Raw genomic sequence first — 27,712 nt, forward strand, 5'->3', positions numbered from 1 at the left:
GCAGCGGGGTGGGGATGGAGCTTCAAGCCCCCCTTTTCTTGGAGTCTCAAGAGGCGTGGCTTCCCAGCCCCTGGCGCCTCCCCACAGCAGGTTTAGGTTTTGCTCCCTGTTGCCCTCAGATAGGACAGCACCCACCTAGGCTGAGGCCCTGCCAGGGAGTCACCTCCAAGCCTCTGCTTCTGGTGTGTCCCCACCCAAAGGCTCACTCTTTCTCTTCTCTGCTAGGCTGGGGAATAATAATAGAGAGAAGAGCTAGCACTTATCATTGAGTGCTTACTGTGTGCTAGGCATCTCATCGATGGGAAAACAGAGGTACAGAAAAGTGGTTAACCTGCACAAGGCCACACAGATAGGAGTGGCAGAGCTGGGATTTGAACTGAGGAGTCCGAGCACGTGGAAGTGATGGTGAGGGCATTGTGGAGGTCCAGGACAGTGCAGGGTGGTCTCACTGAGCACCGGCTGTGTACATTCCCTGCTCCAGGGAGCTTATATGCCAGCTGGGAAGACAGACATCTAGGGGAAAATGAGCCTAGTGTTGACTGGGGCTGGGGCTGTGGATAGGTCTCTCTGATTCTCACTTGACATAAGCAGGGCAGAGGTAATGATACCCATTTTATACATGGAGGAGTTGAGGCTGAGAGAGGTCAGGTGACCTGCTTTGTTCATAGTGACTATAGGAACGTCGATGATGATGAGGAGCTGGGGGAGGTTGGGAGAGTTCGGGACGGGCTCTGGCTTGGGGCAGAGGCAGGTGCTTTGGTTCCAGGGAGGCTATCTTGGCACAGAGCAGGCATCTGAGAAATACTAGGTGAATTTTAACAAACTGCGTAAGGGCCAGAGTATGGCATCTGCGCTAACGGAGATTAGCCTTGGTGGTGGGAAGGAGCTGGAGAGGGGTTTTGTCCTCAGAGAGCTGCCTGCGTGGGTTACAGAGGGCGCCCAGCCCAGGGAAGGCCCCAAGCCCTTGCTCAGCTAACCTTATTCTCCAGGTAGGTCCTAACCACAGTGACCCTCCTGGCTTCCTGAGCTGCTGGAGGACCTCAAGCCACGTACATCCAGGGAAGTGAGTGGGAGTGGGACAGTGGGCTGGACGATGTCCCCCACAGTGCCTTGAGGCCACCAGGGGACCACAGACATAAAGCATATCCCACCCCGCCCATCCCTCAGGTGAAGCTTCTAGACAGCATGCTGCAGAAAGGACCTGAGGTTTGGATCTAGAGACAAAGGTTAGCCCAGGACCTGCTGCTAGCCAGTGTTTGACCTTGGCCATGTCCTTCACGCCCAGCCTCACTGTTGCTGTCTGCAGGAGGAGAAGTAGTGGTTAGGGCTAGGCCCTGCAGAGACAGATGCTGGCTGCAAGCCCCAGGTCTGCCAGATAGGGCCAGCCTCCTCCACCCCAGTCAAGGGGCTGGTCCATTCTTCCAGTGCCTGGGGCTACCCAGCTTGCTGCCTTGCTCACATCCAGCTCTTCAGCAAATCCAGCAGAATCTGAGCACACTCTACACCCTACACCCTGGTGGAAGCCACCCTGACTCACCTGGGCAGTTCACTGTGGCCTCCTGGCTTCTCCTGCCCTGCCCTTGAAGCGCCCACTCATTTTCAACAGAGCAGCCAAAGTGAGCCATTCACACCAAGGTCAGGCCATGGCGTCCCTTCTCTGAATCCTCCAGTGAAAGCCACATTTCTAACCATGGCTCCAGGCCCTGTGATCTGAGTTTGTTCTCTGCCCCCCATGTCCCCTCACTTGCTCCATTCCACCCTCCTTGCTGTTTGTTCTTCACTGGCGCACATACACTCCTGCCAGGGCACTGGTTGTGCCTTCCGCCTGGAACATTCTTCCCGGGCGCCCTCTCCCGCGTGGAGTCTGCTCACATCGCCTCCTCGGTGAGCCTGCCCTGCCCACTCCATTCATCACTGGACACATGACGCACTCGCTCCTGCCCGTTACCCACTTTGTCTTTCTCCGGAGCACAGCCTCTTTGGGCGCACAGTTTTCTGAGCTGACTCGTGTGTTTGTAGTTTACACAGGCTCCCTACCCTGCTGCGTGCTGAGCAGGCTCCCTGAGGGCAGGGATTTTGGTCCGTCCTGTCTCCCCATGTTCCCAGTACCCACCGAGGTGCCTGGCACATGGGGTTCTGGCAAAATCGTTGCTGAGTGAATGAGTGACGTGGGTTGGGTGAGCACCCTGTGGCATGTTGTATGGATCAAATGCCCCAGGGGCTGCACCATCCACTGGGTTGTCTTCACTGGTCACAGGTGGACTCCTCAGGGGCCTTGTCAGTCTACTTGGGTTGAAGTTGGCAGCTGGAAGGGGCTCAGGACAGCTTTACCACTGGATACAACCCCGTGATTGACCCTATAGGATCCAGTATGATCCTTCTATTGTGCAACGCTGTGCAAGTGACATCTCCCTGGCCTCGGTTTCCTTATACAAGGGTACCTGCTTCGTGTTGGGAGGAGGATTCAGTACAGTCACATGTGTAACAAGCTTAGGACAGTGTCTGGTGTGTCAGCCTCAGTGATAGTTTTACTGTTACACCTGATAGTTTGTCAATGCTTTGTTATTTTTGCTTTTGAGATAAAAGTCTCACTCCCCTGCCCAGGCTGAGTGCAGAACTGCGATCTCTCAGCTCACTGCAGCCTTGGCCTGCAGGGCTCGAGCAGTCTTTCCACCTCAGCTTCCCAAGTAGCTAGAACTACAGGCACGTAGTAGTTCTACATGCCTGGCACTGCTAGAAAGTAGGCACTGCTAATATATATATATTTTTTTTTGTAGAGACGGGGTTTAGCCATGTTGCCCAAGCTGGTCTTGAACTCCCAGACTCCAGCAATCTGCCCACCTTGGCCTCCCAAAGTGCAGAGATTCCAGAGGCATGAGCCACTGTGCCCAGCTTTGATGAAGCTTTGTAATGGAAGCTGAAATGCTACCAACTGGGGCCCAGTTTGGTTCTGTGGCTTTAGCCCACAGCTGGGCCACCTGCACTACAGAGGGATCTGGTGGTCTCAGCTGTCATGAGGGAGAGAGGCACTGGCTTGAGAACCAGAACTTACATTCAAGTCCTGACTCAGCCATCTCCTTAATGATGTCCTTTGGGGAAAGTCTTGCCATCTTTCTGAGTCTCGTTTTCTCCATCTGTTAAAACACGGCAGTTTAAATAACCTAGCAGAGTGCCTGAGAGATTTAAATGAGACCCTGAGTGCCAGTGCTTATTTATTCCATTTTATTTATATGCTGTCTCAATAAAAAAATGAAAAGACAAAAAGGAATTGAGCTGAAAAGGATTGAAACTATGCGGGCAGCTGCAAGTGAAGGAGTCCAAGAAAATGCTGTCTGTGAGGTGCTGTTGACATGCTCTGGGCTGACCACTGTGTGCTTCTGAGCCTCCTAGCAGCCTGAGTGATGAGGGAAACATGCTCAGATCCTTGATTCTCAGCAGCAACCCAGACTGAGGCCTTATTAAGGGGCCCTGCCCTGAAGGCTCCAGTGACTGAGAGGGGAGCTCCCAAGCACTGGTGAGTCCGTGCTCAGAAGGGCACAGCTGGCTGTGAGTAACTAGATCCTGAAAGCCAGCCAAGGGGCAGCTGGGTCAGTCTGACCTCAGCAGGTCCACGGAGGCCCTTTACGCCAAGCAGGCTGTTTCCTTGCCTCTCTGAGTTCCTCTTACCTTGCTTTGCTAAAGCCTTTGTTCGTGCTGCCAGGGGATTTAGAGTCTGAATGGCAGCCCCAGACCATGCCTGCCACATAGCTTACACCAGTTGTGTAACTTAGAGTGTCCCTCACAGAGGCAGGTCCCAAGTACAGAAAAATAGCCCACTAAGGCCAGGCACAGTGGCCCACACCTGCATAATCCCAGCACTCTGGGAGGCCAAGGCGGGCAGATCACCTGAGGTCAGGAGTTTGAGACGAGCCTGACCGACATCGTGAAACCCCAACTCTACTAAAGATACAAAATTAGCTGGTGTGGTGGTGCATGTCTGTAATCCCAGCTACTCAGGAGGCTAAGGCAGGAGAATTGCTTGAGGCAGAGATTGCAGTGAGCCGAGATTGCACCATTGCGCACCAGTCTGGGCAACAAGAGCAAAACTCCGTCTCAAAAAAAAAAAAAAAGAAATTAAAAAATTAAAAAGAAAAATAGCCCATCAGAAGGATCCAGGCTGCCTTTCCAAGTCCTGAAACCCCAAGAGTAGATTGCTCTGGAAGCTTCCGCCATGCTAACCCCGGCTGCAGTGTTGCCTTTTGCCTGGTCCTGGCCGCAGCAGGAACTCCTAGCCCCTTTTTCTCACCCTGCTGGTCCAGCCCAACTGGTCTCACTTTGCCAGACAAGGGCTGGAATCCCAAATGGAGAATGAAGTGCAGAAGACCCACTTCAAAATGTTATCAAGGAGCAGCCCCTCCTTCCAAACGCCAGTGGCGAACAGCCCCAGCTCTGCCCTGGGACATTTAGCAGAGGTCAGGCCCCTACCTCAGATTGTTCTGCCTGCCTGCAGTCAGCTGTGCCAACTCTGTGTGGGCAGCTCCAGGGGGGCAGGCGTTTACTGGAGGAGGGATATCTGAGCTCAAATGGGGCAAGCGCTGCCCTGATTGTTGGGATCAGCAGCTCGACTGCTTCTTACCAGCCTGCTCAGGACTCCTCGCAAGCTGAGGCCATGAGGGGCACCTGGTGCAGGAGCCCAGCTGCCCGGTTCACACTCCAGCTCTGTTGTGACTTTGAGCAGGTCCCTGAAGGCCCCTAGGTCCTGGTTTCCTCCTCTATAAAATGAAAGAGTTGGAGGAGATGGTCCTTAAAATTTCTAGATCAATCGTGTTGTGCTTCTGTGCCTTATGACCATGTGGCTTGGAGAAAATTAAATTGGGGGCATCCAGCCTTGAGCATTGAAAGGAACAAGAGCTTATTGAGCACATGCTGCATGCCAGGAACTCTGTGCCCATTTCACAGATGGAGAAACTAAGGTTCAGAATGATTAGGAGCCTTGTTTTTTCTGTTTGTTTGTTTTTTGAGACAGAGTCTCACTCAGTTGCCTAGGCTGGAGTACAGTGGTACGATCTCGGCTCACTGCAACCTCCACCTCCCTGGTTCAAGCGATTCTCCTGCCTCAGCCTCCCGAGTAGCTGGGATTACAGGTGCCCACCACCATGCCCAGCTAATTTTTGTATTTTTAGTAGTGACAGGGTTTCACCATGTTGGCCAGGCTGGTCTCAAACTCCTGACCTCAGGTGATCCACCTGCGTCAGCTTCCCAAAGTGCTGGGATTACAGGCGTGAGCCACTGCGCCTAACCCAAGTTCCTATCTTTCCACCCTACCTTGCTGTCCTTAGAGTTAAAAAGTAGAGAGGCTGGCCACGGTGGTTCATGCCTGTAATCCCAGCATTTTCAGAAGCTGAGGCCTGCGGCAGATCACTTGAGGTCAGGAGTTCAAGACCAGCTTGGCCAACATAGTGAAACCACATCTGCACTAAAAATACAAAAAGTATCAGGGCATGGTGGCACACGCCTATAATTCCAGCTACTTGGGAGGCTGAGGCAAGAGAATTGCTTGAACCTAGTAGATGGAAGTTGCAGTGAGCCAGGATCTCGCCACTGCACTTCAGCCTGGGTGACAGAGTGAGACTCTATCTCAAAACAAAAGTGAGGGGGAGAGCATGACCCAGAGAAAGAATAAAAAATAAAGAGAAGCCACAGATGGGAACATTTTAAGAATATCTAGGTAGGGCAGTGCCAGATGCCAAAGGCAAGGTTTCTGTCTCAGCCTTTTCTGTGACTCAGTGGGTTCCCCCTGGACAGGTCACTGGTCTCACTTGGCCCCACCCAGCATCTTCACTGGTCAAATGGATGTAAACTCCTGGCCCGCCTGCCCACCTGCCTAGACTCAAGGGTGAAATGAGCTGGATGCCTACGGTCGGAGGTGCTCTGTGGCTGCACGGCTCATTCATAAAACGAGGGATCCAAATCCAGTGTGGGGTTTGGCTGATGGTAACATTCCGATGTCGGTTTCCTAGTTGTGACAAATGTACCATGGTGGTATAAACTGGGAACAATAGGGTGAAGTGCGTGAGGAAGCCTCTGTGCTATCTTTGCACCTTTTTTGATAATCTACAAGTATTCTAAAATTAAAAGTCTATTTAGGCCAGGCATGGTTGCTCACGCCTGTAATCTCAGCACTTTGGGAGGCCGAGGTGGGCGGATCACCTGAGGTCAGGAGTTTGAGACCTGCCTAGCCAACATGGCGAAACCCCATCTCTACTAAAAATACAAAAATTAGCTGGGTAGGGTGGCGTGTGCCTGTAATCCCGGCTACTTGGGAGGCTGAGGTGGGAGAACTCCTTGAACCTGGGAGGCAGAGGCTGCAGTGAGCAGAGATCGCACCACTGCACTTCAGCCTAGGCGACAGAGTGAGACTCTGTCTTAAAAACAAACAAACAAAAAAACAAAAAAAACCGCTTATTTAAATTGGAGAATGAGAATATACAAGCATCTCCATTCCACAGCCATAAACTAATTGATAAATTAAACTGTATAAATGAATAGCAAATGGTTACATCATGAGTCATGAATACAGAGTGATTTATTCACAATAGCCATGTAATATGTGGGATTTAAAAGGAACTGGTACATTTATTTCTACTGATACCAAAATCTTTTAAATCTGTAATTGATTGCGGAAAACAACTTGGTTAGACTTAGTGTCCAATATGGTAGTATTTATGAAAAATATTAAATCAAGAACAGAAAAATTGCATATAAAGCCAGAGATAGACCTCAAATTTTTTTTTTTTTTTTTTTAGATGGAGTCTTGCTCTTGTCGCCCAGGCTCTGGAGTGCAATGGCGCAATCTTGGCTCACTGCAACTTCCGCCTCCTGGGTTCAAGTAATTCTCCTGCCTCAGCCGGTGTAGCTGGGATTACAGGCATGTGCCACTACACCCAGCTAACTTTTGTATTTTTAGTAGAGACGGGGTTTCACCATGTTGGCCAGGCTGGTCTCGAACTCCTGACCTTGTGATCTGCCCACCTCGGCCTCCCAAAGTGCTGGGATTATAGGCGTGAGCCACTGCACTGGCTGACCTCAAATTTTTATGCCTGGAGATTAGTAAAGGGCATGGGATAATGAAGGGGAACTTTTATTTTGTTTTTGAGAGAGGGTCTCAGTCTGTCGTCCAGGCTGGGGTGCAGTGGTGCAATCATGGCTCACTGCAGCCTCAACCTCGAGGTCTCAAGTGATCCTCCCACCTCAGCCTCCTGAGTAGCTGGGACCACAGGCACATGGCACCACACCTGGCTAATTTTTAAATTTTCTGTAGAGATGGGGTCTCACTATGTTGTCTAAGCTGGTCTCAAACTCCTGGGCTCAAGCGATCCTCCTGCCTCGGCCTCTGAAGGTGTTGGGATTACAGGCGTGAGCCACCACGCCTGGCCTAATTTTATTCATTAAATATGTTAGAATTAAGTGTTTTCCCTTGAGACCTGTGAGTTTTTTCAGTGAAAAAATATTCAAAAGGTTTGTCAGTATGTCCATAAAAAAGAAGATAGGAGGGAAGGGACAGGACCCACGAGGGCAGCCTACAGCCTGCTCTCCCCGTTGTGTCCTGGGGCGGGGTCTGCACTGCGAGTTGAGCTTTTCCCAAGGCACATTTTGCTCCTGGAGCCAAGCCTAGCAGTGCAGCCGTACCGTCAGGGTGGGGTGGGCCAGGCGGAGAAGCAGGCTGCAGAGGGACAGGTGGTGGCCTGGGGATCTCAGGGAAGGGCCATGGGAGCATGGCGGGGTTCTGAGTGCTGGGGCTTTCAGGGGCCTTGGTACCGCGAGTTGACTCTTGGGGGCAGGAGGTCACTCTATGCAGGGGCAGCAGGTGCTGGCCACCACACTGTCCAGCAAGGTGGCAGCAGAGGCCTCCTAGGTCCCCTTCCTAGGAAAGGAGCCTGGGCTGCCCTGATGAGTCTCCTGTCTCTCTCTCTCCCGCAGAATAAAGATGAGACGCTACAAGCTCTTTCTCATGTTCTGTATGGCCGGCCTGGGCCTCATCTCCTTCCTGCACTTCTTCAAGACCCTGTCCTATGTCACCTTCCCCCGAGAACTGGCCTCCCTCAGCCCTAACCTGGTGTCCAGCTTCTTCTGGAACAATGCCCCGGTCACGCCCCAGGCCAGCCCCGAGCCAGGAGGCCCTGACCTGCTGCGTACCCCGCTCTACTCCCACTCGCCCCTGCTGCAGCCGCTGCCGCCCAGCAAGGCGGCCGAGGAGCTCCACCGGGTGGACTTGGTGCTGCCTGAGGACAACACCGAGTATTTCGTGCGCACCAAGGCCGGCGGCGTCTGCTTCAAACCCGGCACCAAGATGCTGGAGAGGCCGCCCCCGGGACGGCCGGAGGAGAAGCCCGAAGGGGCCAACGGCTCCTCGGCCCGGCGGCCACCCCGGTACCTGCTGAGTGCTCGGGAGCGCACTGGGGGCCGGGGCGCGCGGCGCAAGTGGGTGGAGTGCGTGTGCCTGCCCGGCTGGCACGGACCCAGCTGCGGCGTGCCCACCGTGGTGCAGTACTCCAACCTGCCCACCAAGGAGCGGCTGGTGCCCAGGGAGGTGCCGCGCCGCGTCATCAACGCCATCAACGTGAACCACGAGTTCGACCTGCTGGACGTGCGCTTCCACGAGCTGGGCGACGTGGTGGACGCCTTTGTGGTGTGCGAGTCCAACTTCACGGCTTACGGGGAGCCGCGGCCGCTCAAGTTCCGGGAGATGCTGACCAATGGCACCTTCGAGTACATCCGCCACAAGGTGCTCTATGTCTTCCTGGACCACTTCCCGCCTGGCGGCCGGCAGGACGGCTGGATCGCCGACGACTACCTGCGCACCTTCCTCACCCAGGACGGCGTCTCGCGGCTGCGCAACCTGCGGCCCGACGACGTCTTCATCATTGACGATGCGGACGAGATCCCGGCCCGCGACGGCGTCCTCTTCCTCAAGCTCTACGATGGCTGGACCGAGCCCTTCGCCTTCCACATGCGCAAGTCGCTCTACGGCTTCTTCTGGAAGCAGCCGGGCACCCTGGAGGTGGTGTCCGGCTGCACGGTGGACATGCTGCAGGCAGTGTACGGGCTGGACGGCATCCGCCTGCGCCGCCGCCAGTACTACACCATGCCCAACTTCAGGCAGTACGAGAACCGCACCGGCCACATCCTGGTGCAGTGGTCGCTGGGCAGCCCCCTGCACTTCGCCGGCTGGCACTGCTCCTGGTGCTTCACGCCCGAGGGCATCTACTTCAAGCTCGTGTCCGCCCAGAATGGCGACTTCCCACGCTGGGGTGACTACGAGGACAAGCGGGACCTGAACTACATCCGCGGCCTGATCCGCACCGGGGGCTGGTTCGACGGCACGCAGCAGGAGTACCCGCCCGCAGACCCCAGCGAGCACATGTATGCGCCCAAGTACCTGCTGAAGAACTACGACCGGTTCCACTACCTGCTGGACAACCCCTACCAGGAGCCCAGGAGTACGGCGGCGGGCGGACGGCGCCACAGGGGTCCCGAGGGAAGGTCGCCCGCCCGGGGCAAACTGGACGAGACGGAAGTCTAGGGCTGCATGATCTGATAGGGCTCGTGGCAGGGCGGGGGTGGCGGCGGCCCCTAGCGCTATCTCCCTGCCTCCTGCCGGCTCCGTGGTTCTTGAGGGGACCAGGAGTGGGTGGGGAGTGGGGGTGGGGGTAGGGTTTCCCTACTGAAGCCCTTGAGAATCAAGGGTCAGGCGTTTGAGCTCAGAAAACATCCCTCCTGTTGGGAGAGGGCGCAGGCCGTGACGTCTGGGTGGCCCTTATGACTGCCAAGACTGCTGTGGCCAGGAGGTGCCACTGGAGTGTGCCCCTGGGTAGCGGGGGAGGGCAGGCAGGACTGGGGAAGAGAGCCTGCAGGATCTCACCAGGCAGCCTCTGGGGGGTGGCCAGGCCGGGAAAAAGCCCACCATTTGGCATCCCTGGGCCTTGGGCTCGGTGTGGGAGACCGGCCTGCCAGGAGGACCCAGGGCTCTGTAAGTAGATGCATTTGGGTCCAGGAGGAAGCGTGGACACCTGGGAGGGAAAAGATGAAAAAGCCACATCCTACCAAGAGGAGTTGCTGAGGGATGCTTTGCAGTGTAGTCAGAAGTGCTGGGCCAGATGGAGACAGAACTCCACCCCCTGCCGCAAAGGACAGGACCTGGCTGCCCTGGGATGCTGGTGCCTGAGTCTGTCTCTGTGCACCCCTCAGGCTGTTGTGAGCCAACACAGGGGCCTGGAGAACCCTGAGGAGCTTTCCTTTTGGTTCCAAACCCGGCGTTGACGTTCCTTCTCCCTTTCACATTGCTGTCTTGTGGACTGTGCACTCAGTCCTTGCAAGGCCAAGAGTCCAGTTATAGGTGTGGCCTTGAGGGGGAAGTGGGGAGGAGAAGACTGACATGAGGCCTCTGCACGGATCCGTCTCTCCCTCCCCATCACCCCTTCCTTCTGACACCCAGTCCCAGCTGTCCACTGTCCCAGGTGCAGTCACTGTTGTGCCCTTCCTTGGGGCAGGCTGGCTGGGGGCCAGGAAGGGGCCATGAGGCTGTCTTGGGCCCAAGAAGGGACAATAAGGCCAGTTGTATGCTTCCTATTCCTCATAGCTTGCCTTGGTGGGGATGTCTTTGTTGGAGTTGAGTCTGAGCTGCTGTGATTAGGAGACCCTGAAATACAGTGGTTTAAGCAAGACAGAAGCTTGTTTCTAATTAGTCTAGATTGAGATGGCCCAGAGCTGGTAGGGCAGCTCTGCGTTTCTTCATACGCACCTTCCAATTTTGGGTACACAGCGGCTGCTCCAGCGCCCACCCTTCTGTGTGCATCCAAGCCTGGGGGAAGCAGAAATAGGCAAGAGGGGCACACCCACTTTTTGCTAAAGGCATGAGCCAGAATTGGCAGGCTCACCTCTGCTGGCCTCTCATTGGCTGGGACTCAGTCACATGGCCACAAGCAGCTGCAAGGGAACCTGGGAAGTGTAGTCTTCAGCGGGGCTGCCATGTGCCTGGCCTCACCTTGGGAGTTACCTTATTGATGGAGGAGAAGAGAATGGATATGGGGGACCAGTAGCATCTCTGGGAGTGGGGGAGGGAGCAGCAATAACTCAGTCGTCGGATCCAGCTCTCATTGTCAGAGTTTCCAGAACAGCTTGCTCCTCTTTCCCTCACTGTGCAGCCCAGGGCTGGGGGCAGTGAGGAGCCTGCAGCTCTGTGGGAAGGGGAAACACCCCCTCCCCTCGGCCCCTCAGACGCTACCCAATGATGCCGGTTTGCAGAGTTGGCCTGTGGAATGGCTCATGTTTGTGCGTGTGTGTGTGTATATTTATGGGCATGGGTGCATGCTTGGTGTGTATTTGTACATGTCTGTATTGCTGTGTCCCTGTAAATACATGCTTGTGTATGGATGGAGGCCAGGCCCAGGCCTGGCCTCTTCCTTGGGCCTGTGGCCACACCTCCTGCAGCTCCCCAAAATGACTGAGGCAGAAAGCCCTTGGGGAGCCTAGAAAGCAAAGCTAAAGGAGATGCAGGGTCTGTCTATCTGTCTGTCTTTCAGTCTGAGGAATGAGAATCCTGACCTGAGGGCTGTGCAGCTGAGAGCCCACTACCTCCCCAGCCCCTCTCGGCCCCAGCCGCATAATCCCACCCGTCCCCTCCCCCCACCTCCAGTGGGGCTTTCTCCGGATGTCTTATGGTTGGGGGTTTCCTGATGGGCCAGGAGAGGAGGGCATCTCCTTGCCACAGCTCTGTCTGGGTTAAGTGCCCAGTGAGTGCATGGTGTGGGGAGCTGGCCTCAGAGCAGCCACTGGTGGGCAAGCGTGAAGTGGGCTGAGGGGCTCTGAACCACTTTGCTCCCATCCAGGGGACTGCCCCCCATGGAACTCCTCCTTTGAAGTCACAGCAGCCTTCCTTTCTGTTTGCTCTTGGGGCTGAGAGGTGGCTTAAAAACTTGGGGTCCCTGTGGCTCTGGGTCAATCCAGGCCAGGCTGCACCCCATGGACAGGGAGTCTCAGGGCTCCTGATCATGCCCAGGCCCTGGCCTGGGGCCTCCCTCCTTGGCAGCTTTCTCACCCCCACGGCCCTGGCACCCTCAGTTGCTATGGGATGCCCCTCCAGGGCACCGGCTCAGGGCTAAGGGAGGAAGATAGGGGCAGCTCAGAGCTGCCAGGCTCTGCCTTCCTTGCAGACCTGGTGGGGCAGGGCCTGTTCACAGCAGCAGGAATGAAGGCCTGGCCATCGGTGGAGAGGACAGCTGTCAGAGGGGTGGGGGCCAGGGCGTGGGATTGAAGAGTTTCACATATCATCACAGCATACACTGGGAATTTGGTGGGGACAGAAAAACCCAGGGCCACTCCTTCAATATGAAGGGAAACCAAGCTGAATGTGACCACCGGCACACTGCTGCCATGTCCCGTGTCCACGTTTCTCCCCGGGAATAACTGGCCCTGAGACCCCTAGACCCAAGGAGGCCTGTCCATGCCAAGCATCCAGGAAGCATGGCTGGCCTTGTCCACCCATGGGTCACGTCGGTTCCCAGGGGCAGTATGGGAGAGCTTTGGGGGCAACAGGGAGAGTCTGGGTGGGGAGACAGGACTTGTCCAAGAAGAAGGCAGGACCCTGGGAAATGTATAATGTAAGGACATCAATAATAGTATTATTTTTTTTGTAAGGGAAAATCAATATGTACATTCTGAAATCATTTTCTCTGTAAATGGTTGGATTTCATTTCACCCTTAAAGGGATGCTTAAAGGAGAAGATAATATTAATAATAAAAACAGCTACAAAGTCTGAATTGTGTGCGTGTGTGGCCGGTTTGTGGGTGCTCTGGGGCAGGGAGGGGTGGGAGCAAGTGGCTCTGGTCTTGCTAAAGACACCCTTGCTTCTGGATCCATGGGGTGCAAGACCTTCCCAAGGACTGGATGGCCAGTGGGGAGAGGGGGCTGCAGGGAGCACCTTCACTTAGGGATGATGTGTCCCCCAGCCGCAGGTGGAAGCAGCTGGGAAGTGGAAGATGCTGGGCCGAGGTCTGGTGGAAGCAAGCAGAAGTGAACCAGACTCCTAGGACCAGGGGCGCCCACCCTCCTGCAGGTGGGCAGGGACCCTTTTGGGGATCTGGATGAAGGCTTTGGTGCCTCTGCACAGAGGGAGTGGTTCTCCTACAATTCTGCTCCGGAGCATCAAAATAAGTGCTCCTGCCTCAGTAGTTTTTCCTGTCAGGTTCTAAATGCCTCATCCAAGGTCACAGCCATGTAGATTCTGGACCTGGACTCTCAGCACCAGGTTCTCTGGACTCCCAAGAGCAGGTATCTCCCTCCCACGTAGCTAACCTTGAACTTGTGCTTGGACAGCACCTGGAGCCTTGGGATGTTGGGGCTTCCAAGGAGCTTCCTCTGGGCCGGGTGGGCACTGGAGTTGTCCTGGGGGTCCCCTGTGTGTGTCCTAAAGACAGTCTCAGGTGGTGGGAACAGACACTTTTTTTTTTTTGAGGCAGAGTCTCACTCTGTTGCCCAGGCTGGAGTGCAGTGGCGCGATCTCAGCTCCTGCAATCTCTACCTCCTGGGTTCAAGCAATTCTCCTGTCTCAGCCTCCTGAGTAGCTGAGATTACAGGCGTGTGCCACCAGGCCTGGCCAATTTCTCTATGTTTAGTAGAGACGGGGTTTCACCATGTTGGTCAGGCTGGTCTCGAACTCCTGACCTCGTGATCCGCCCACCTCAGCCTCCCAGAGTGCTAGGATTACAGGCATGAGCCACCGCGCCCGGCTGAACAGACACTTTTTGAGCTCTGCCATGGTCCCCTGTGGGGTGGCTGTGCAACCTCCATGTTAGATGGAGAGACGGAGGCCCAGAGATGGAAGGAGGCGTGACCGCAGTCCTGGTGGCCAAAGCAAGGGCTCATGTTTTCTGACCACTCGCAAAGTGTCACGCATGCATCAGTCTGACACCTGCGGGCTGGGGCTGCTTGGACTTCTGGCCACACTTACAAAGCCCAGAAAGGTACCTGCTGCAGGTACTTGGAGTGGGGATGGGGTGAGGGTTGAATTCCACAGGCTTGAGGAAGTGGAGAAGATGTAGACACCCTACCTAGCCAGAAGAGGGCAATATTGACCCACATGCCGTTTAAGATCAAGTTAACAACCCTCAAATCATGTCCTATGGTGAATCATCATCATCATCATCATCATCATCATCATCATCAGTATTTACAGACATTATTAAGTGCCTATTTTGTGCCAAACTCTCAGCTAAAAGATGTCCCTCCCTTTTAGCTGACGTCCCTCAGCTAAAAGACCTATTTTCCACGTCTGTAAAAGGACCCCACAGCACCTGTGAGGTCTGTTGCTAAAAATTAACCACCTGGATCGAATGCCAAGAAAACAGTACACAAACCGGAACTGAGAGACAATCTGCAACAAACTAGCTTCTCTCATATGCATGCATTTCTTGCAATTCTGTTTATCTGAAGTGTTTGCAGAAAAGCCCAACCCTGCATCATTTTCACCAACCACTTTCCAAATTCCTATCCTGGAATTTGGATGGCCAAGAGCTTCTAGAGGCAAAACATCAACAGTGACTCAAATGTTTGTCATGGTGGCCTCCACATGTAGCCTGGTTTCCCCACTCATCCTAGCTGACCAACATGTGTGTGAGCCCAGCTGAGACCAGAAAAACTGCCTAGTCAAGTCCAGCCTAAACACTGATCCAGTCTCATGAGCTCAATTGCTGCTAAGTTTCTTGGTTTCTTACACAGCTTAATTGTGGCCATAGATAACTGGTACAGTTTGCTTTCATTTAATGACAACCTAAACTAGTGAGGCAAACTAGAAAAACCAACCCAAACCAGTGAGGCAGGCAAGGAATTTACTGGTTTACTAATGGTAAAGTTCAGGGGTAATGTCGGCTTCAGGTACAGTCACATTATCATCCAGCTCTCTTGTGGCTGAGCACAGCTCCACTTCCCAATTTGCATTGTCCCAAGTCTCAGACAGGTTTACCCCTCATGCCTGCAAGACGGCTGCAGCAGCTCCAGGCTTCACCATCTCAGCTTTACGCTCAGCACAACAGAAATAGAGCTCCTCTCTCTCAAAGTCCTGGGTGTGGATCTCACTGCCTTGATTTAGGTCACGTGAACATCCTTGAATGCATCAGTGAGACTGGAGGGGCTTGGGATGGAATCTGCCAATTCACGTAGATCAATCAGAGTCCTGTGTCTACTGGCTGAGGAAAAGGGAAGGTGCTTCTCCAAAAGAAATCTGCGGCCCAGATGGTACCTTTGGCACAGCCTCAGCTGCCTCCAACAGGCCTTTCACCAGCCACCAGCCCTTGGTCACCTCCCTCTCCTGGGTCCTCATCTGTAACACAGGACCGTCATAGCACAGACTTCCAGGGGGGATTGTGAGGATGCTCAGAGCTTGGAGCAGAGCCTGGAGCATGGTGAGAGCCCAATGAGCGTGAGCACTCAGCATCGTGGCCCCATTTGCACCTTCCATCTCCTTGCATGTGATGCGTGGATCATGCCTCCTTTCCTGGGTCTGCTTCCCTTAGCCTCTGTGACTCATGTGTGTCGTGGCTCTCCTCTTCCTCCTCCCTTTATGACATTTCTTCCTGTTGTCTTCCTGTTTCCTTTTTCCCCATGCACCCCTTCAATAAGGGGGCTCCCCAGGGCTTGGCCCTGGATTCACTCTCTACCTGCAGTTCTCAATGCTTACCAAGGTGGAGCTGGCTCCATCTCTCTAGGGAGTACTCTCTCCTAAGGACCCAGCCCATGAAGCCCGCTGCCTGCTGGACGTAGCCCCCAGGTGTCAATGTCACCTCAAATACCATGTGGCCTAAATGGAACTCGGCTTCCTATAAAAATCTGAGCCCATAAATTCCTTTGTTTGTTCATTTGTTTGTTTGAGATGGAGTCTCACTCTGTCACCCAGGCTGGAGTGCAGTGGCATGATCTTGGCTCACTGCAACCTCTGCCTCCCGGGTTCAAGTGATTCTCCTGCCTCAGCCTCCCAAGTAGTTGGGATTACAGGTGCCTGCTACCAAGCCTGGCTAATTTTTGTATTTTTAGTAGAGATGGGGTTTTACCATGTTGGCCAGGCTGGTCTTGAACTCCCGACGTCAGGTGATCCACCCACCATGGCCTCCCAAAGTGCTGGGATTACAGTTGTGAGCCACCCTGCCCAGCCAAATTCTTTTTTAAAAAAGACACCACCAAAGGGCAGCAGGTATTCTCTGGCCCAAACTTCCTCCTCTGCAAGGCCTTGCCTACAGGGTAGGTTGCCCCCCAGTTATTGGCCCAACCTGGCCCAGACTTGGCACTGCTATTAACTGCCACACGGGACCCCCTATGGTGTAATTAGAACCTCCCACCTGTCCTGCCAGGCTGCCTTCTGAAGACCCAGCATGCCTCACAGCAGGCCCTGGTTAGAGCACTGGGCCTTCTAGAAGGCCACACGGGACAAGGCCAGGCCCTCATCCACATGAGTGTCCACAAAGTATTCAAAGGTAACAACCTAAACCGGGCTCGGTGGATCATGCCTGTAATCCCAGCACTTTGGGAGGTCGAGGTGGGCGGATCACCTGAGGCCAGGAGTTCGAGACCAGCCTGGACAACATGGTGAAACCCTGTCTCTACTAAAAATACAAAAATTAGCTGGGTGTGGTGGTGGGTGCCTGTAATCCCAGCTACTCGGGAGGCTGAGGCAGGAGAATTGCTTGAACCCGGGAGGCGGAGGTTGTAGTGAGCTGAGATCACGCCATTGTACTCTAGCTTGGGCAACAGACTGAGATCCTGTCTCAAAAAACAAGAACAACAACAACAACAGCAAGACGAGACACATTTTTCCGCTTTCTAGGAGCTCAAAAGTGTTTGAGAGTAGGCGGGGTTTCCCAGGCTGGGCACCGCTGACACCGCAGGCCAGTTCATTCCTTGCTATGAGGCTGTCCTGTACAATGTAGGGCGCTGAAGCAGCGTCCCTGGCCTCCAGCCACTCGATACCAGTGGAACCCACCTCCGCAAATGTGACAACCAAAAAATGTTTCCAGATGTTACTAAATATTGCCTGGAGTGCAAACTCACTGGAGGAAGAAGCGGACGGTTGTTGAGCCCCGAGCCTGTACAAGGCCAGCACTTTGCATACATTGCCTCATGGAATCCTATGGGGGCGCTGCCAGCACTCACTGGAGTGTCAGCTTTTCTCCCATGGAACTGAGTGATATTCAGAGCTGAGCCCTTCCATTTTCCGGCCTGCAAAGATTAAAGGGAGGATCCCAGGATTTAGGGAGATTAAGGGCATGAATTGCTCAAAGGCATGCAGCTCCTAACCAGGATTTAAGACCAGGGGCTCCAATACCTTTCTCATTGTGCTGCATTGTCTCCTAGTGGGAGGGCCAGGCACAGCTGTGACTGGCATTTCACTTGCTTTTCTTTCTTTCCTTTTTTTTTTGAATGTCACACTATCACCCAGGCTGGAGTGCAGTGGCACAATCTCGGCGCACTGCAACCTCTGCCTCCCGGATTCAAGCGATTCTCCTGCCTCAGCCTCCTGAGTAGCTGGAATTACAGTAACCCACCACTACGCCTAGCTAATTTTTGTATTTTTAATAGAGACCGGGTTTCACCGTGTTGGCCAGGCTGGTCTCGAACTCCTGACCTCAAGTGATCCGCCTGCCTTGGCCTCCCAAAGTGCTGGGATTACAGGTGTGAGCCACCATGCCCCGCCCTCCCTCCCTTCCTTCCTCCCTTCTTCCCTTCCTTTCTTTCTCCCTTCCTCCCTTCCTTTCTCTCTGTCGTTTTCTGTCTTTTTCTTTCTTCTTAATATGTTGGTTTTCTTGTTTCCAGTGGGGTTGGATGGCTTGCTTTCTTTCCTGTCTTTCCTCTTTCTTTCTTCTCACTCCACACCAAGCAGGACTTGAGGCATTTTATACAAATACATAGCACAAAATGGAAAAGCAAATATATAAAAATTAGAATCGGCTAGGCGCTGTGGCTCACGCCTGTAATCCCAACACTTTGGGAGGCCCAGGCAGGCGGATCACGAGGTCAAGAGATCGAGACTATCCTGGCCAACATGGCGAAACCCTGTCTCTACTAAAAATACAAAAATTAGCCAGGTGTGGTGGCGCACACCTGTAGTCCCAGCTACTCAGGAGGCTGACGCAGGAGAATCACTTGAACCTGGGAGGCGGAGGTTGCGCTGAGCTGAGATCGTGCCACTGTACTCCAGCCTGAGTGACAGAGTGATACTCCGTCTCAAAAAAAAAAAAAATTAAAATCATGGAACATTATAAAGATGAAAGAAAACTAAGCCTAGGAAATAAAATGAAGTGGGCAGTGCTAGGGGAACACTTTAGCAAGTATTCAAGGCATTCGGAGGAAAGGGGTGTGTCCTCTTCTCTCCCTTTGCAGATCCAGAAATGGAGGTTCCAAAACAGCACAGGAGGCAGCCGAACTTTGAGGATGGTCACTAACGGAGGGCTCCTCTGGAACATCTGTCTTCCCTCCTTGGCAGGGGTGGGGGTGCCTTCCTCACCTCTGTGTCCCTACCACACTGCCTGGGGCCCAACGGTACGTCCTACATTCTCGCTGCATTGTGCTGATGTGATGTGCACATCATAAGCCACCTTTCTTTGGGCGACCTGTCCCCCAGGCCCTTAACTTGCATTATCAGTAATAGTAGTACACACTGCCCCACTGGCTTGTCCCCAAACAGTCGTCCGCAAGAACCCCTGCACTCTGGCAGACCCAGGGCAGCCACTCTCATTAGCTAGGGTTCACTTGTCCCCATCTGCCTCACTGAGGAGAGAGGGCTTCACGCTTGTGTGTCAATGGAGGCTTTGCCAGTGGTGTTTTCAACACCCATAGAAATCAGTGCACATGGTCCAGGGTCCAGGCGTGGTTCTGGGTTTCACCTCACTGATCTGATAAGAAGAAGCCTCAGGCTGGGCGCGGTGGCTCACGCCTGTAATCCCAGCTCTTACAGGAACTGCTCTGCTATGAGCAAGGTGGGTTCCTCAAAGGTGGTCTTTGCGATGAGATGGCGATGGAAGTTCTAGATTCATGAGAGACAAGTTCTAGATAGCAGCATGCAGTCCAACAACTTGTGCCAGCATCTCCAGCCTCTGGCATCACACGTTTCTGCTCCTGTGGCCGCCAGAGGTGCACAAGCTGGTGGTTTACTTGGACCTCTGCCACATCTTTCTTCTTTTTTTTTTTTTTTGAGACAGAGTCTCGCTCTGTTGCCCAGGCTGGAGTGCAGTGGCATGATCTCGGCTCACCGCAACCTCTGCCTCCTGGGTTCAAGAGATTCTCCTGCCTCAGCCTCCTGAGTAGCTGGGATTACAGGTGCGCCCCACCACACCCGGCTAATTTTTATATTTTTTAGTAGAGATGGGGTTTCTCCATGTTGGTCATGCTGGTCTTGAACTCCTGACCTCGTGATCCACCCACCTCGGCCTCCCAAAGTGCTGGGATTACAGGTGTGAGCCACCGTGCCCAGCCTCTTTTTTTCTTTTCTTTTTTTTTGAGACAGAGTTTTGCTCTTGTTGCCAAGACTGGAGTGCAATGGCACGATCTCGGCTCACCGCAACCTCACCTCCTGGGTTCAAATGATACTCTTGCCTCAGCCTTCCAAGTAGCTGGGATTACAGGCATGTGCCACCACCCCTGGCTAATTTTGTATTTTTAGTAGAGATGGGGTTTCGCCATGTTGGCCAGGCTGGTCTCGAACTCATGACCTCAAGTGGATCTGCCCGCCTCAGCCTCCCAAAGTGCTGGGATTACAGGCATGAAGCACCTTGCCTAGCTTCATCTTTCTTCTTTTGCGCTTCAGCTTGTACATTTGCTTCTTCCTCCACTTGGCTCTCGTGGCACAGAGGTTTCCAAGAAGATGGTGCCAAGGCCGAGAGACTCTTCCAGTCTTGACCAATGCATTCTCCATGAGGGCTGACACCAGCCCATATGGGCCTTTGTACTCATTGGCAAGGGCATCCCTTCCTCCAGACATTTTACTTCCGTTTACTGGAAAACTGCCATCGTGCACTGATTTTGTTAGAATGATAAACTGCCTTCTGCCAAAGAAATGTCGTAAGAAACATACAGTTCTACAAGGTCTTGATGTGAAAGGTGCCCCTTAGATGTGGTACCTTTGTGCAGTGTGTGACTACACCCAACAGCCCTGACTATACCCAACTACACCCAGCAGCCCTGCCTTGCCTCACATCCTAGATCTGATTCTATCACTACCCCCAACTTTTTTTTTTTTTTTTGAGACAGTCTTGCTCTGTTGTTCAGGCTGGAGTGCAGTGGCGTGATCTCGGCTCACTGCAACCTCTGCCTCCCGGGTTCAAGCAGTTCTCATGCCTCAGCCTCCTGAGTAGCTGGGATTACAGGCATGCACCACCACGCCCAGCTAATTTTTGTATTTTTAGTAGAGACGGGGTTTCACCATGTTGGCCATGCTGGTCTCGAACTCTTGTCCTCAAGTAATCCGCCTGCCTCAGCCTCCCAAAGTGCTGGGATTACAGGCGTGAGCCACTGCGCCCAGCCACTACACCCCAACTTTAAAATAGTCTATGGCTCCCCATCACAGCAGTGCCAAGTCAAAATTCTGCTATAGTTTCAGGGAGCCCCTGTTATCCTATCCTACTACTTTGTCCCATCCCCTTGGACTGCAGCAGACATCTAATTCAAAGGCAGCCAATCCACCTGCAAAGGGAGGGCGTTCGGTGAGCAAGCTTACATTCCCTTTGTCCCTTTCAACACCACCTGGCACAATGTGGGCAGTGGAGATTTTACAAGTGTAAGGGGGACTGGCCCTTCTGCCTGGGGATATCAGGTTCTTGTCTGGTGAATACAGGAATAATGACATCTGACGACAGCAAACCCCATTAAGAGGGAGGAGGCTCTCTCTTTGACAGTAATTTCCAGGTCGCTGGCTGGCTGACTTCCCAGAGCTTTCCTGATCTGGTTACAGGAACCAGGAACTCCTGATTCCTCTGTTCCTCCATCAGCCTGGAGTAACCCCTGGGAGGGGGTGGGGAGGAGGGGGTGGGCTGGACTGAGCTTTCTGCCTTATCACCCAGTAGCAATTTCCCTCCAATTCCCTCTAAGCATTTACACAGGGTCTCAATTTTATAAGGCATCCTACCGGGCAAAGGGAATGAGACTGGTAAGACACAGGCTCCTCTGCCTTTTTGCTGAGAAGCCTGGGCTGTCCCTCCCTGCTCCCCCTGCAGCTAAGGGGCACCTGGCTTCTCTCACTGTCCCCTGTCTCCTCTGTGACATCACGCCATTGAGGGCTCCCTCTCTCTGCCTTTTTCAACTTCTCTCCCTCTTCTGGCTGCCCCCTCCCTGCATCAAGGCTAGAATAAATACCAGCCAACCCCTAAACCAACCCAGACGCAACATATACAATTGGCTTTTGTCCCCTGTAGCTGTCCTTTCATCTTCTCTTTCCCTTTCCAGCAAAATCACTGTCTCCATTTTTTCTTTTCTTTTCTTTCTTTTTTTTTTTGGAGACAGTCTCACTCTGTTGCCCAGGCTGGAGTGCAGTGGTGTGATCTCGGCTCACTGCAACCTCCACCTCCTGAGTTCAAGTGATTCTCCTGCCTTAGCCTCCCAAGTAGCTGGGACTACAGGCACCTGCCACCATGCCTGGCTAATTTTTCTATTTTTAGTAAAGATGGGGTTTCACCAAGTTGGCCAGGCTGGTCTTGAACTCCTGACCTCAGGTGATCTACCCGCCTCAGCCTTCCAAAGTTCTAGGATTATAGGCGTGAACCACCATGACTGGCCCACTGTCTTTTTTTACTTCCCACTCACTCTTCAGGCCCTGGGTTTCTGACCTACCTTTTGCTGAACCAGCCAGTCACAGGCCAGCTCCTCCCTGGGGAAGGACAAGGTGGCACTCACTGTGGCATTGGCTCTATGACCACACCCTCCTTCCCTCCCAGCCTCTGAGACCCCCCCATGTTCTTTTTATTATTTTCCTTTATATATATATATATATTTTGAAAAATTATTTTGTAGAGATAGGGTCATGCTATGTTGCCCAGGCTGGTCTTGAACTCCTGACCTCAAGGAATCCTCCCACTTCTGCCTCCTCCCAAAGTGTTGGGGTTACAGGCATAAGCCACCGCGCTGAGCTTCTGATGGTTCCTCCGAAGTGCTCTTCATTGTCCTTCAGATTCCTTAGATTTCGGTATCCTCAAGTTTCCCCTCCTTTTCCTCTTTTTTTTTTCCCAAGACAGAGTTTTGCTCTGTCATTCAGGCTGGAGTGCAGTGGCACGATCTTCGCTCACTGCAACCTCTGCCTCCCAGGTTCAAGTGATTCTCCTGCCTCAGCCTCCCAAGTAGCTGGGGTTACAGCCACCCGCCACCATGCCCAGCTAATTTTTGTATTTTTAGTAGAGATGGGGTTTTACTATGTTGGCCAGGCTGGTCTCGAACACCTGACCTCAAGTGATCCAGCCACCTCAGACTCTCAAAGTGCTGGGATTACAGATGTGGGCCACCGCGCCTGGCCCCTCGTCCTCTTTCTCCATCCTGGTCCTGAGTGACTTCATCTGTCCTATGGACGGTTCAGAGCTCCAGGCCTCAGTACAGTTCCTAGTCTTGCCACTTAGGGCTCTTAAGATCTGATTTCTTTGGTTGTAACTGAGGCAATAACAATTCTTATCTTTGCAGATCTGTGCTGAGGATTAGGGAAATCAGTGCGTGTAAGTGCCAGCACACAGGAAGAGCTTAATAAGTGTTAACTCTTCCTGTCGGCTGATGAGAGCCTCAAGTGGATACTGCAGTGGTTTGGCACTGATCTTCGGATCTCAGCCCGCCTGTCTAGTTCCCACAAAGCAGCCAGGTTATGTTTCCCAGATGCAAGTCTGATCATAGCATGTATTTTCCATTGCTAGAAGGATCAGGGCTGGATTCCTGGCTGTGGTCTGCCAGGCCCTGTGTGGTCAACCCCCACCTTCTTCACCAGTTTCATCTTGGGCCTCTCTTTCCTGAATCCCCTGGGCTCCGGTCCTTTGAGCTTCTGCACTGGGCCATACCATGCCTTCTGCCTGGACCTCTGCTGCCCTGCATCCTCACCTGCGGAAAGACCTCAAGGAGACTTGAATTCTCATTGCAAACAAGTCACTTGATCTGCTTATCCCTCCCTCTATCTTGGTTAGCATAAGTTAATTTCAAGGTCTGATTCCTTGGGAACTTCAGCTAATCTTCATTTACAGGTGTGGAAATTGAGGCCCAGAGGTGTTGAGAACCTTGCTGAAGTCTCCCATCAGGTGGTCGAGTTCAAATCACGGCTGACTCCAGACCAGTGGTGCAGGTGGAATGGCCTTAAGCACAACTTGCTGGCTACCATTTCCTCCCTGGACAGCCCCAGGCCAGGCAGGTGTGTCTGAGGCCAAGCTACTCTCCCGTCTGGCCTCGTGTCTCATCCTTCATCTTCCCACTCTGTGCTCCAGACCGTTGGGTCCCAGCCCCAGCTTCTGAGCCGATCACAGACTCTGTTGGGTTCCCATGGCACCTGCCAAGGCTTCTCCCCTGGCAATGTCTGTGTGTTTGTCTATCTCCCCCTTTGACCCTGACCTTCCGGAGGACAGGAGCTGAGCATTTTATTTCTACATTCCTGCCTCTAGTCCTGGCTTCTACTAGCTGCTCAGTAAATGCTGAGCGACTGACTGCTTGGCTAACACATTTGAAACAACAATGTTGGTTCTTATGGGTCATTTGGCAAAAAAGTTTTGTTGGTTTTTGTTCCGGCATCCCACCTCAGCCCTCTGGGCCCAGACCTTTGACCACCAAGGCTCTCTAGGACCAGGGGGGCCACAGCCTGGGACTCCCCTGAGGTCCTGCCCTGACACTGGCGTCCTGGGTTTCCAAAGTCAGCCGTGTCCAACCTGGGGAACATAGTGAGACCCCGTATCTAGGAAAAATGAAAAATTAGGTGGGCATGGTGGCATGCACCTGTGGTCTCGGCTACTCGGGAGGCTGAGGTGGGAGGATCGTTTGAGCTCGGGAGTTTAAGGCTACGGGGAGCTATGATCGCACCACTGCACTCCATCCTGGGTGACACAGCAAGACCTTGTCTCAAGACAAAACAAAACAAAACAAAACAAAAACAAAAACAAAAAACAGTCTGCTGTGGGCCAATATTCCCATGTGCCCATCCATGCCTGAGAAAGAATGACATTTTATTTATTTATTTTTTGAGACAGAGTTTTGCTCTTGTTGCCAGGCTGGAGTGCAGTGGCACGATCTTGGCTCACCACAACCTCCACCTCCCGGGTTCAAGCGATTCTCCTGCCTCCTGAGCAGCCTCCTGAGCCTCTCTGCCTCCCGAGTAGCTGGGATTACAGGCGTGCGCCACCACGCCCACCTAATTTTTGTATTTTTAGTAGAGATGGGATTTCATCGTGTTAGCCAGGCTAGTGTTGAACTCCTGACCTCAGGTGATCCTTCTGCCTTGGCCTCCCAAAGTACTGGGATTACAGGCATGAGCCACCACGCCCAGCTAATTTTTGTATTTTTAGTACAGACGGGGTTTCTCCATGTTGGTCAGGCTGGTCTCGAACTCCCAACCTCAGGTGATCTGCCAGCCTCAGCCTCCCAAAGTGCTGGGATTACAGGCATGAGCCACAGCATCCAGCCTCCAATGACATTTTATAATTAGCCACCGCTCAACTCATGCATCAGGCCTCACATGCCCTCTCTGATCAATCTTCAACAGCCTGATGAACTAGTCCTTTCTCACCATCTCCAATACACAGGTGGAGGGACTAAGGCTCAGGAAGCCCAACGCACTTGCCCTGCACTCACCACCAACCCACAGGCCCCTTTCAAATGAGACAGGCTTGATCACCCTGACCCAGGTGAAACGGTCCATCTCTCCTGTCTTTCCACAAAACGTTCATTCATTCAACAATTAAATCCATTCACTACTACATGTGAGTCACTGTTCTGGGTAAACAACTGCTCCCCTCTCTCCCTCCAGCCATGATCACCATTAAGAGGCTGATGCCATCATCTGGATGTGAGATCAGGGAGGTTACGGTTAAACCCACAATATCTGGCCGGGCGCAGTGGCTCACACCTGTAATCCCAGCACTTTGAGAGGTCAAGGCGGGCGGATCACGAGGTCAAGAGACCGAGACCACCCTGATCAACATGGTGAAACCCCATCTCTACTAAAAATACAAAGATTAGCTGGGCATGGTGGTGCACACCTGTAGTCCCAGCTACTCGGGAGGCTGAGGCAGGAGAATCACTTGAACCTGGGAGGCAGAGGTTGCAGTGAGCCAAGATCGCGCCACTGCACTCTAGCCTGGAGACAGAGCAAGACTCCATCTCAAAACAAACAAACAAACAAACAAACACCCTGCAATATCAATCCAAGAGATCCTGGAAAGCCTCTTGCCCTGTGAAACCTGGCAGAGCCCTGAGGTTTGGGTCAGCGCCCCCTGCCATGAGTCTCTGGCCTACAAAGGCACCATGGGTACGTACATGTAGGTGCTAGATACCACCTCACTGCCCACGCTCCATTGCCACGGAAGCACTGGGGGCAGGGAGAGGCCTTGTCAGTCTAAGTAAAGATAAGACCCTGAAGAGCAGGTGGATCTAGGGGGGCTGATCTGAAGGGGAGACCCCTCCAAATGACCTCCCTCTGTCCCTCCCTCTGAAAAATAACGTTCCACAGAACAAGAAAGTCAGGAGAGATATGAAGAGGTCACCTGATGTGCCAGATGGAAATGTCACCAATTATATTTATTTGGGTCACAAAATTCTTTAAAAAGCAAATTAGGGCAGCCTGAAAGAGTGGAAAGAACACACGTTTCAGAGTAAGACAGACTTGGCTTCCACTGAAATCTTCTTTCGTTCTTTGTTCAGTGTCTTAGAAACATTACTATGCCTCTCTCCATCTTGGTTTTCTTTTCTTTTCTTTTTTTTTTGAGACGGAGCCTCGTTCTGTCGCCCAGGCTGGAGTACAGTAGCGCAATCTCGGCTCACTGCAACCTCTGCCTCCTGGGCTCAAGCAATTCTCCTGCCTCAGCCTCCCGAGTAACTGGGGATTACAGGTGCAACGCCACCACGCCTGGCTAATTTTTGTATTTTTAGTAGAGATGGGGTTTCACCATGTTGGTCAGGCTGGTCTCGAACTCCTGACCTTAAGTAGATCCGCCCACCTCAGCCTCCCAAAGTGCTGGGATTACAGGCGTGAGCCACCGTGCCCAGCCCTGCAACAGACTCTTGATTGGTCTCCCTACCTCAGCCCTGGTTCCATTCCATTATTCTCAAGCCAGACAGATCCCGTTGAAAGGGAAGTCAGATCCCAGCACTTCTTTTTTTTTTTTTTGAGACGGAGTCTCGCTCTGTCGCCCAGGCTGGAGTGCAGTGGCGCGATCTCGGCTCACTGCAAGCTCCGCCTCCCAGGTTCAGCCATTCTCCTGCCTCAGCCTCCCGAGTTGCTGGTACTACAGGCGCCCGCCACCACGCCGGGCTAATTTTTTGTATTTTTAGTAGAGACGGGGTTTCACCGTTTTTTAGCCAGGATGGTCTCGATCTCCTGACCTCGTGATCCGCCCACCTCGGCCTCCCAAAGTGCTGGGATTACACGCATGAGCCACCGCGCCCGGCCCATAGCACTTCTTGGCTCTGAACCCTGCTGTGGTTCCTTTGCACCCGCCATCTCCCTCCCAGTTCTGATAAGGGCCTCCCCCTCTGGCCTCTTTCCCAGCTCCTGCTCACCCAGCTGCGAAAGCACTGGCCTTCTCCCTGCGGCTCCTAGACCACGCTGAGCTTAAGGGCTTACTTGGGGGGAGGCCTGAAATGCTCTTCCCTGCAATGTTCTTCTCCTGGTTCTTGTCTTTTTATCAGATAGCCTGACTATTCTGTAATTGCCCACCCCTCTCCTGGTAGATATTACCTTTTAATCCTCACCACAGCCCCAAGGCTGGGTGAGGTTAGGAAACTTGGCAGAGGGCTGCTGTCCCTAAGTGGTGGAACTGGAACTAGGAGCCAGAGGTGGCCCCGGTGGCCCCGGACTCCAAAGCCCCAGGCCCTGGGCTTGGCAGAGCCAGGCACGGAGGGAGGCACTTGGGGGAGGGGGCTTCCATAGAGACACGGCCTCCGTCCTCAAATCTAGTGAGAGACAGGGAAGCAAATGGATAAATTACAGTGCCTGGCAAATGGTAGGCGCCAATAAATACGTTTTGTTGTTGAACAGATTATGAGCCTTAAGATGTGCAGACATTTCCGTGGGGCCCAAAGAAGGCACGTGGGTGTGTTAGAGGGAGGCGAGGAAGGGGCTGGGAGAGATTTCCCAGTAAAGGGGGACATTTGAGGTAGACTTTGAAGGAAGGGTAGGCCATGGGGCCTGGGGAGTAGGAACAGCATGGAGGGATGAAAAGACGGCGATCTGAGAAAATGGGTTTGGAGGAGCTCTGAATATTAGTGTTAGAATTCCCTCAGGTACCCCAGGGCCCCAGCCAGAGATCAGCACACAGTACAGGAGGCTGGCCAGGCACCCCGACAGGCTAAGGGGCTGCCAGCAGGTGAGGGGCCTACCCGGTGCGGCAGCCTTGTTGGACAGCGAGGCTACCTCCTGCCCTCTGAACTTCTGCCAGCATCGGGATCACCCCGGTACCCACAGCCGGACCCGGACACCGGAGTCCTCTAGGGGCGGGGCGCGAGTGGCCCCTGCAGGCCCGTCCC

The 27,712-nt window shown here is 53.3% G+C and overlaps 1 protein-coding gene and 1 long non-coding RNA gene across 6 annotated transcripts in view; one reads left to right on the plus strand and one right to left on the minus strand.

Annotated features, from left to right (window-relative positions):
• Window positions 1-12,798, plus strand: part of MGAT3 (beta-1,4-mannosyl-glycoprotein 4-beta-N-acetylglucosaminyltransferase) — a 34,744-nt gene extending 21,946 nt beyond the window's left edge. For all 5 annotated transcript variants that reach the window (XM_054543480.2, XM_024240230.3, XM_054543478.2 and 2 more), the window contains one exon: window positions 7,960-12,798. In XM_054543480.2, coding sequence (XP_054399455.2) covers window positions 7,967-9,562 — 1,596 coding nt within the window. In that variant the 5' untranslated portion in view covers window positions 7,960-7,966 and the 3' untranslated portion in view covers window positions 9,563-12,798. The remainder of the gene's footprint in view (window positions 1-7,959) is intronic.
• Window positions 12,799-16,619: 3,821 nt separating this feature from the next.
• On the minus strand, window positions 16,620-27,678 carry LOC129052670 (uncharacterized). The gene is made up of 3 exons (XR_008517777.2): window positions 27,566-27,678; window positions 26,925-27,139; window positions 16,620-17,908 (listed from the first exon to the last, which is right to left on the minus strand). It is a non-coding gene; the product is annotated as an uncharacterized LOC129052670 (long non-coding RNA).
• Between the last annotated feature and the right edge of the window lie 34 nt (window positions 27,679-27,712).

The sequence above is a fragment of the Pongo abelii genome, chromosome 23, assembly GCF_028885655.2.
Source record: "Pongo abelii isolate AG06213 chromosome 23, NHGRI_mPonAbe1-v2.0_pri, whole genome shotgun sequence".
NCBI classification, from domain to species: domain Eukaryota; kingdom Metazoa; phylum Chordata; class Mammalia; order Primates; family Hominidae; genus Pongo; species Pongo abelii.